The sequence below is a fragment of the Camellia sinensis genome, chromosome 13, assembly GCF_055761805.1.
Source record: "Camellia sinensis isolate YWXY chromosome 13, ASM5576180v1, whole genome shotgun sequence".
Taxonomy (NCBI): Eukaryota; Viridiplantae; Streptophyta; class Magnoliopsida; order Ericales; family Theaceae; genus Camellia; species Camellia sinensis.
The window spans coordinates 71,534,833-71,544,427 of record NC_138973.1 but is presented as its reverse complement, the minus strand read 5'-3'; the positions used below and the strand labels follow the sequence as shown (position 1 = coordinate 71,544,427).

At 34.3% G+C, this 9,595-nt stretch overlaps 2 protein-coding genes across 2 annotated transcripts; one reads left to right on the top strand and one right to left on the bottom strand.

Annotated features, from left to right (window-relative positions):
- The first annotated feature begins 1,965 nt into the window (after nt 1-1,965).
- On the top strand, nt 1,966-6,078 carry LOC114315889 (tetraspanin-10). The gene is made up of 6 exons (XM_028262542.2): nt 1,966-2,177; nt 2,374-2,429; nt 5,006-5,073; nt 5,214-5,339; nt 5,434-5,509; nt 5,756-6,078. The coding sequence occupies exons 1-6, from the start codon at nt 2,156-2,158 to the stop codon at nt 5,819-5,821; spliced, it is 414 nt and encodes a 137-aa protein (XP_028118343.2). The 5' UTR covers nt 1,966-2,155; the 3' UTR covers nt 5,822-6,078.
- Nucleotides 6,079-6,083: 5 nt separating this feature from the next.
- On the bottom strand, nt 6,084-8,687 carry LOC114315885 ((+)-neomenthol dehydrogenase). The gene is made up of 5 exons (XM_028262511.2): nt 7,608-8,687; nt 7,217-7,460; nt 7,042-7,116; nt 6,767-6,949; nt 6,084-6,685 (listed from the first exon to the last, which is right to left on the bottom strand). Exons 1-5 carry the CDS (start codon nt 7,640-7,642, stop codon nt 6,311-6,313), a joined length of 912 nt encoding a protein of 303 aa, XP_028118312.2. The 5' UTR covers nt 7,643-8,687; the 3' UTR covers nt 6,084-6,310.
- Nucleotides 8,688-9,595: the final 908 nt, after the last annotated feature.

Sequence of the window (9,595 nt, the reverse complement as noted above, 5' to 3'; positions counted from 1 at the left end):
GATGGTTGGTTCCGATACAAACATTGAAAACGTTGATTTGAACATTGAAAAAGTTAGTTTATGACTTGATTTTTTGATTTTTTTATTTATCCCGTTCATATGTTGGGAAGATGAGTTTGTTCGTCGTGTTCGGATAACCAGAGTTGAACTTTTACATAATGTTCAATTATTTATTTTTGAACAAAATAATTTTGTTCAAATTATTAGGATTGACTACATATTAAATGTTCATACATAAAAACTGAACATTTTAAGTTAGTTCGGTTAAAATAAATTAAACTTTTATTGGTTGTTTAGATATAAATTTTTAAATACATTAAGTTTATTCAATTTTGTATTCTTGAACATGACTAATTTGATAAATTTATTAAATGTTTTACAGAATTCTATACCTACCCAATGTAGCAATGTTAAAACTGATTGTATTATAGACTACAAAAGTGAATTTGTTACAAAAAGAGGTATGCTCATGTTTCATCATCTTTACCATCAACATACACTCATGAGTCAAGAGCGAGAATGGCAATTTGAAATGATGATTAGATAGTTCAATACCGACAATGAAGATCAACATCGGTAAAAGTGAAGGCCGAATGAAACTCTTTGCCAGCAATTTGATGAGACAATGAGATGAGACACAATGATAGTTCAACAACAACAATAGAGATCAACACTGGTGAAAATAGAAGCCGAATGAAACCTCTGCCGACGATGGAGATTAAGACCGACGAAGATGGTCTCTATTTTAAGGATTGTGAGGGAGGGACGGAGGTTTGTTGTGTGTAGTGGTGAAGATGAGAGTTTTTGGTGTATGTAATGGTGTGTATTCAAATAGTTAGATGTGTTTTAATATAGGGTTAGTAATGGAAAGTTAAGGTGTGAAATAACATATTTTTAAGAATATTGCTATTAGCACCCCATCAATTATTTTGAACCCCTCTATTTCTTTGGACCTCCACTTATAAATTTTAGAACTCTTAAAATTTCTTTTTTTTTCCCAAATAATACCAAAATTATCTTTGTGAAAATATTTCATAATTCAATTGAATGCACATTTCCACACCCCAAAAAGCATCTCTCCCAAAAACCTTAACAAAACTCATGAAGGTGATTAATACTTCATCATCACATACTTGTTCATGACTTAAGAAAATAAATGTTCGATTACCTGTTCCTGAACAAATAAATAATGTTCAGGCCTATATTCCCGAATTTCGGTCATATGTTCCCGAATTTCGGTCATATGTTTTATAGTTTAGTCTAAAAAAAATGACAAATAATTTTTTGTTAATATTATTTTTTGAAGAAACTTACACATATGAGGCCAATTTCCTTTGAGTTAAAAACACCATCAAAGCCATGAAACTCCGCTGAACTTTTATCATTGTACTCCTCTTGTCTCATGCAGTTCTGGTTGTCAAAAAAACTTTCACTCATTGTCATTACTAAAGAAGTGTAGGTAATCAAATGGTTGTCACTATTATTGCCGAAATATTGCTGTCAAAGGGTTTTTAAGGTTTCGATAGTGTGTAAGTTTTGAAGGTGAGATTTGGGGAAGATGGATGGATGATGACGGAGATAGGTGCTCTCATAAACCCTAAGTCATGATATAGTGAATGTGTGAGTTTAATTGTGAGATGGAGTATTCCAAAATTATTGATATCTTTTTTATTAATTAGCTTCATTTGAGGTTATTATTGTAATAAAAAAAATTAAAAAATAGGGATTCAAAATAATTGATAGGGTACTAATAGTAACCCTTTATTTTTAAACGCTAAAAATTATTTTGTGTGGATACTAAATAATAGTGTATACTAAAAATATTAGTAGTGCATAAGTAGAATCACCAAAAAAAAAATAAATAAATAAAATAAAATAAAAAATTGTGTCTTTTTATGTTGACGAAATTGCCCTTCATTCTGAATCGTTATCCCAAACGGTCCACTTCCTTTCTGCCTTTCTCGGTTCCCTTTTTGCTTCACTGTGCAAGTGCCACTTCATAGCTTCATCTCCCCACTTCCATGCTTTCCTACACCACCCACAGCTCTCTCTCTCTCTCTCTGGGTTTGTTTGTGTACAAGTCTTTGAGAGAGAAGGGGGAATAAAGGAAGTGGAAAGCAATAATGAGTACAGGAACAAGTACCTTGGTAATCAGATGGATCAACTTTCTGACAATGGTATATCTCCCATTTCAGTTTCTCTTCCTTAATTTCCATTTGATTCTCTACTATGTTGTTTAATGACCCTGATTTTTATTTTTCCTTATATGCGGACGCCTTTTTTCTTCAATCTCATCTTCCTTTTTCCCTATTCCACCCCTCCTCAGCACCCCCCCCCCCCCCCCCCCTGTTGCACATTCCTTCTGGCTTGCAGTATTTGATCCTATTGTGCTTCATTTTGGTTGCAGTCTTGGTCTTCACAGTTTTGGCGTAAGTATTTCTGGTTCAAAAGCTGGATTGATCTTCGCAATGCCATTATATCCCAGAGAAATGAGCTTCCTATAATGATTTTTGTTTTTCCTAAACTGTTGTACCATTTCTTCATTAAAACTTCTTTGTCAATTTCACATACAATTTAAAGTAAACTTTTTTTTGTTGTTATTTTCACAATACAACTGGCGTGCAAGTACGATTTTTCACATAAGTACCATTTCTTTTACTCCTTATAGCCAATCTCATTCTTACTTTCTGTTCACATTGTAATTTTGATTTGCTCTTGCTGTACTTGACTGTCAATTTATTAAGTAGGTTATTATAATTATACCATATTGCACTTTATTTCAGTTATCACTCTTGATATTGTAGTATACCACTTAATGCAATTACCTTGTTTGTAGAGAATGTTCTACCATTTTCTTCTTTCTTTCCTTTCTTTGTTGGCAATTTCATATCTTCTGTTCCCTTGATAAGGGGCCTCTATTATGCCTGTGGAGAACAGTGGTCCTTTTAGCAAATAGTGCAGTAGATTTGTCCAAAGACATAATCTTTAACTCCTCTACCTTGATTCAATTTTCAAATGTATCTAAAATTTGGTAGCATCACGTAATTGCAGATTACAAATTACCATAGCAATTGTAATGATCAACTTTGTGGAACTCCCTCACTTGGTTAGATAAAGATAATTCCACCCTAGAACTAAGACAACTATATAAGGCTATGGAAGCATACCCTTCTTCTCAAAGCAAGCTTTTCAGGTCCTGGCTTGCTGGTCCAGTTCTCCAGTCAAATTATTAATGATGTTACCAATCAGTGAACTGCTAATTGGTGAGGGAGGTCGATTACTTTTGGTGTGAAATTTTAAGTGATCTATAGATATGATTTGTTATTTAAAGAGACAATGCTCTTGATCTTGAACAAGGGTGAAACTACAGGTCTGCTTGCTTTTCAAATATTGAATGCTATTAGAATTAGGAGGCTTTCAATCATCCTGAAATGGAAATGGACATAGGGATTAAAGGATGTGGTATCAGTTTTGTGGCAAACTGTGGTTTCATTGAAAACTGACACTGCAGATGTTGTCCATGTATAAAGTTATCTTGCCCATCTACCTTTCTATTAGTTAGTGTTGTCAACAACTTTTCCTGTTTCTGTTTATTATTCTAATTAAACAGCATCCTAAAATCTCATTCTGTGATTTTAAATGGCTTCAGATCGAACTGCTACATTCAACTGGTTTTATTGACTCCTTTGATATTTGCTCTAAGTTCTTCTTGGCCAATTTGTATTGCCTCCTCACTGTTGGATTAAGCCAGAGAATTTTGTGAAGGGTTTACTCAATGAATAATGAATAGCAAAACATAAACAAAAGTAAAAAGAGGGGAAAAACAAGAAGGAAAAAAAAAAAAAATCAAAGATAATCAATGGGCTATCTTTTGACATTATTTATGGATTAGAGTGACATCCTTTTCTTTTTTGCTTTTTATTTTTTCTCGTTTCATTCTTTATTTCCCGATAAATTAAGGAATATGCCTCTATTATCAACTGAAATCTTAAAGAGTAAGTGTTGGTGGTCCACTTCTCTACAAATGCTCATTGTCCATACCATTTACATCATGGGATTATATGCTATGATCAATTGGGATCACCCGGTTGCATTACAGTTTCCTGTGCTGTTGATTAGTCTTTTCTTCCTCATTGTCAACTTGTCTCTGTTATTCAACTCTCTTTGCTCCTATTGGAGATGAACGGAAGCAAGTTCTCTGCAGCATTCATTACACCTGTCGACATATCCAATTTGTGTTTTTGTTTGAATTGTACGCTAGTTATAATTTTCTGACATGATTCTTTTTTTGGCGCCTTGCTTTTATAGTTTTATCATAACTAATAATGGATCTGGTCACAGTGTAGCTGGTTTGAGGTAAAATCCCCCATGATTTTTATGATAGAATCTCTGTTGATGTCTCTCATTTTCTTAGGTGTGAAAGCACTCATCATGTTGTGCATAACTCCTTACAAACACGCTTCAGCCCTACAACAAAAGAAATATAAAAAGAAAGTGAAGAAGTAAACACTAAATCGTCAAACTTAAAAAATGTTTAATCAAACAAACAAAAAAATAAAACTAAATAAAATAAAATAAGGAGGATGCGTTCTGCACTCTTTATGATTTTTTTTTTTTGAAAAAAATTCCTTTCTTTAGAATATTTTCTTCTTTTGTGGGTGAACAACAGTGGCCATTAATATCTTTCTGCTTAGGTAAATGGAGTATCATCTTCAAGGTTACAGCTCATGTTTTCTAAAACAGGAACACTTTGATCATTATACATGTTTAGCAGTTTAGAGTATCAACATGAGAATACTTTTTTTTTTGTTCTTTTTTTCTTTTTTTAAATCTGGCTTTTTCTTCCAGCTAAACAACACCCATTAGCATTTAAGGAGTTGTCTTGTGAAATCTGATGACTGTAATAACCTGTCCAAAAAATATAAGGTCCACTTTGCTACTTTAAATTCTCATTTCTCGTCTGTTCCTAATGAATTAATGGTGAAGTTTTTACCTCTCATTGCAGACTCTTAAACAATACAAACTGGCAAAACTAACCCCCATTGAGGCTGGTTGTTGTCGACGGCCATCTGAGTACGTCCCTTATTCTTTCTCTTCTAAATAATTACATTTTGGTCTCTCTCTCTCTCTCTCTCTCTCTCTCACACACACACACACACACACGCACGCACATTATTTTCTTTTCCTTTTCTTCTGGGGTTTCAATTGCTTAGGTGTGGTTATCCTGCTGTTAATGCTTCATACTACGACTTGAGCTTTCACCCAATCAGTTCCGACAAGGATTGCAAAATTTACAAAAATTCCAAGGAAATCAAGTGCTACAATTGTGATTCCTGCAAGTAAACATTACTACATTCCCATCTTCTCCCTCTATTACCTCTGTCATACAAAATTCTCTTTGCCCTTTGCTTTTCCTGTATATCATGCTTCCAGGGCAGGAGTTGCACAATACATGAAGACTGAATGGAGGGTGGTTGCAATCTTTAATGTGGTTCTGTTTGTTGTTTTGGTAAGAAACTCCTCTCCATCCAGTTTGGAACAAATCAAATTATCTTTTTCTCATTAGCGAATGAGGAACAACAGATAATATCGAATATGAATTGCATTTTATATCTTCTACTGTTGAAATTGACAAAGTGTAATATGAAATTAGCATAATATTTGTAGATAATCATTTAATTGATAGTGTTTATATGATCAGGACCTTCTAATCGAGTTCATTTATTTTTCTTATAATTATCTGTTGTGAAATCAGTCAATAATCTACTTTGTGGGATGCTGTGTGAAACAAAATGCTGCAAGGAGCCACTCTAAAGTTTGAAACGGACTTATGTATCTCAAGAAATCTTCACTTGGTGGTAAATTTGTTCACATTCCTTAAAAATCACACTTTCTATTTGTAAGTTGTTTATTGTTGAAAATTTTAGACAAATAGATACACATACACCATTGTTTCTCAAGCACTGACTGGGAAAATTTTAGCTGGAGCATCTCTTTTCTGAAGTATTACAATTCTGTAAAGGTTTTATCATTCATGTGATTATGTGTTAGAGAATGCAAGAAAGAATGTTATATCCATCACATGCTTCAAAGGGAGTTAATATTATTTCAGTACCTCAAAATGGTGCTCTTTTTTTTTTTCTTCTCTCTCTCTCTCTTCAAAATACAACACATGCTTGTAATTCGAGTTCGTTACAAAAATCAGAAATTTGGGAACTGTTTATTCTTGGAAGGTTGATGGTACATGCATCTCATCAAAGTAGAGCTAATCCCAGTTGGGTTCCTAGGAAATTTCAACACTTAGTGGATACTAGAAGGTTGTTTCTTCCGTCTGAAAGAAGAACAGGCCAGAAGGCCCATCACCAACTGTCAAAGCCAGCTTTACAGGACCTTTTGCACCTTCTTCAGCCGTGTATTGTCCATTATTAAAGCTCAAATCTGTTTTACAAAAGCCAGGAGTAACTGAATTTATGCCAAAATTCGGGAATTTTTTAGCCAAAACCCTCGTGTAGGCATTAAGAGCTGCTTTGGAGATGACATAAGCAGAGAGAGCAGACCAGCCTTTGGACTCCAACAAATCCTCTTTAGCATCCTGTAAATACTGACTCACTACCTCATCTACTTTCTCCTCTGTGAGTCCGTCAACATCACTTAGTACCTCTCTTGCCCATTCATTTGTAACATTCTGCATAAAAACATTTAGTTATATGTCACGGGTTAAATTTATAGCACAGTTTAACCAGCCTTTGAGGGAAAGTTTTTTTACCTTTAGCTGCCCCAAACCGGATGAGACATTAACAATTCTTGCAGAACCAGAGAGCTGAAGAAGCGGAATGAGAGCTTGAGATAGCTGTTTAGGTCCGTAGTAATTTGTTCGTAGACACCCTTCTGCTGTTTCATAGGTTTGTTTTATAACCTTTTTCGCCATTTCAGCCTTCTCACCTACAATCTATATCATTTTTAGAAGATTAAAATCCTTGATGTATACAATAAGGAAGCATATATTTTTTGTTGAAACCCAGAATCTGGTAAAAGACTTACCTGTCCAGACTTCAGCTTTAAACTAGTAAAAGACTCCGCATCCATTATGACTCCGCTGACCCCTGCATTGTTCACCTGCCAAGAATTTATGTACATACATATTAGTGAACAATTACCCACTAGATAGCTATAGATAAAATTAGTTTCAATCAATTTAGTTTGCTTCCAATCTCACCATTATGTCGAGCTTTCCGAATTTATTTTTGATGTAATCTGCTAAAGAAGCAATACTAGCAGAGTCTGTAACATCAAGTTGATGAAAAAAAATATCCGATAGCCCACAAGCTTTGAGATTTTCAACAGCTTCAGTACCCCTCTTCTCATCTCTAGCTGTTAAGATCACCATGACTTCATTGGAAGCTAACTGTCTGCATATCTCTAATCCAATTCCTTTGTTGCCCCCTGTTACTACTGCAATCCTGAAAATCAATTAACAAACACACAACAAAACTAAGGTGTTAGAGCTTAGGGTTGGTTCATTGCAAACTTCAAAATTTTCAACATATACAATAAAATGGAGAGAGAGAGAGAGAGAGAGAGAGAGAGAGAGAGAGAGAGAGATGTGCCTTTTTGGTGATGCAGTGGTGACTGTTCCCTCCATTTCTGAATGTAGGAGATGGTAGTGGTAATGAGGATGAGGTGTGTGTATAATTTTGAAGTTGGAGATATCTATTTATATAAACAAAATCCTCTTTTTGTACGTAATCTGTGACGCCATTGACATATGCACTTTCAACTGGCTGCTCGTAAATTATAGAAATAGGATTCTGAGTTCAGTTGAGCAGTGGATTGATTCAATTTAATTTAAAATTTTAGTGAGTTCAAAATGTGTTTAAATTTGATTTGCTTATTTTTTGAGGCGATTTCGAACAAGTTTTAATTAAGTTTACATAGTTTTGTAGTGTGTACGAGTTTTTTGAACCAATATTAAAAAATCAATAATGAGTTCAAAATTTGTTTGTATTTTATTTATTTATATAAAACTTTTAATGGGCCATGTAAGTTTAAGTAAATTGGTTCATTTTACTATGGTATATGGACGATTCACATACTAACAATGGAATTGATTGATAGAATTTCATAGAAAAGAGGTAAAAAATTGCATTGACTTGCCAAAAAATGTGATAAGATTATAATAATTTTGATTTTAAAATTCACAAAACTAATCTTTTTGTTGCATTATAATTTTTTCAAATAAAAAATCAATCACAGAAATCTACAATGGCTATTACACAATAGAAATAATAAATAGTTCAAATTTAACAATTTTTATACTACAAATCTCTTTTAAGCACCACTTCCTTATTTTTGTTCTATACCTTGGCGTTCTTTTCTTACATAAATTGATCTTGCACCATGAAAGGAGGAATGGCTGTTCCACAGCCGCTGCTCCTCTACAACTACTTTTCGCCCAACATGATCATGAACAAAGACAGAGAATTGCGTAGATAGAAGGAAATAAACCAACCCATTTCTCCTGATCGGAACGATTGAAGAAAAAATGAGATTGGTGACCCCTTTTGCCCAGGTGACATCGTTGGAGAACATTGTCGTGAGGGAAGTTCACTGTGGTTCATTCCAAATAAGCAGTTTTGGGTGAAGTTATTCTTCGGAGAGAAAGTTTGTATTGTTCACATGTGTGTAAACAAACCCTTGCTTGCTTGAGAGAATGGGACTGTTTAGTATAACTTATCTAAATTGTTTATAATTTTTTTTGGGAGTCTGTATCATACTATTTGATGCAGTTTTAACTTACAATTTATTAGACAAAAATAATTTAAATGTGTTGAAAAAAACTCATTGTCTAAAAGCTAAGGGAAAAATATTTTTGACTTTACTTTTTAATAATTAACTTTTAACTTTAATAAATTGTACCAAATAGGTCCAATAATTTGATAACTTCTCAATACCCCACTTTTGAACCTTGACATGTCTACGAGGGAGGTTGTTAGACCTATTTCATTATAGGAAAATGATTTATTTCCAGAAAAATCTCTTACAAAAGTAATTATTTCATAGATTCTGACTAGTAAGAGTTTAGCGTTACAGAGTAAGTGAATACTCTTACGGTCAAAGTTTATGAAATGGTGCTTTCGTACGAAATTTTTGTGGGAATGTATTATATTTAATTTCTAATTACACCACACAAAAATTAAAAAATTTAATTTGTCTCTCACACCTACTATAATACCAAACATCTCGTCACATTTACACCTTTTACCTCTGAAATTAGAACTCTACACTAGGGGTGTAAATTGGGCAAGGACCATGTCGGCCTGCTCGGGCTCTCACCAAAATTTGGGCTAGGTTGGCACACAAGCCAGAAAATTAGGCCCAAGCCCAAGCCTAGGCCTAAGCCCAGGCCTAGGCCTAGGGGGTATTCGGGCCTTGGGCTAGATCGACGGGCTTGAACATTTAAATTTTTTTTTTTTTTCAATTTTTCTACTAAAAATGACATTGGGCCTTGGACAGGCTGGGCGGGCCGGGCTTTGAGTGGGCCTTGAGCAGGATGATGGGCCGAGCTAGGTGGGTCGGGCTTCAAAATGACTACCTA

Coding starts and splice junctions, on each gene's coding strand:
- LOC114315889 (XM_028262542.2), top strand. CDS start 2,156: ATGGATCAACTTTCTGACAATG. Junction 5,074..5,213: donor TGTTGTCGACGGCCATCTGA/GTACGTCCCTTA, acceptor TCAATTGCTTAG/GTGTGGTTATCCTGCTGTTA. Junction 5,340..5,433: donor TACAATTGTGATTCCTGCAA/GTAAACATTACT, acceptor TCATGCTTCCAG/GGCAGGAGTTGCACAATACA.
- LOC114315885 (XM_028262511.2), bottom strand. CDS start 7,642: ATGGAGGGAACAGTCACCACTGCATCACCAAAAAG. Junction 7,117..7,216: donor TCGGAAAGCTCGACATAATG/GTGAGATTGGAA, acceptor AATTCTTGGCAG/GTGAACAATGCAGGGGTCAG. Junction 6,686..6,766: donor CCGGTTTGGGGCAGCTAAAG/GTAAAAAAACTT, acceptor GTTTTTATGCAG/AATGTTACAAATGAATGGGC.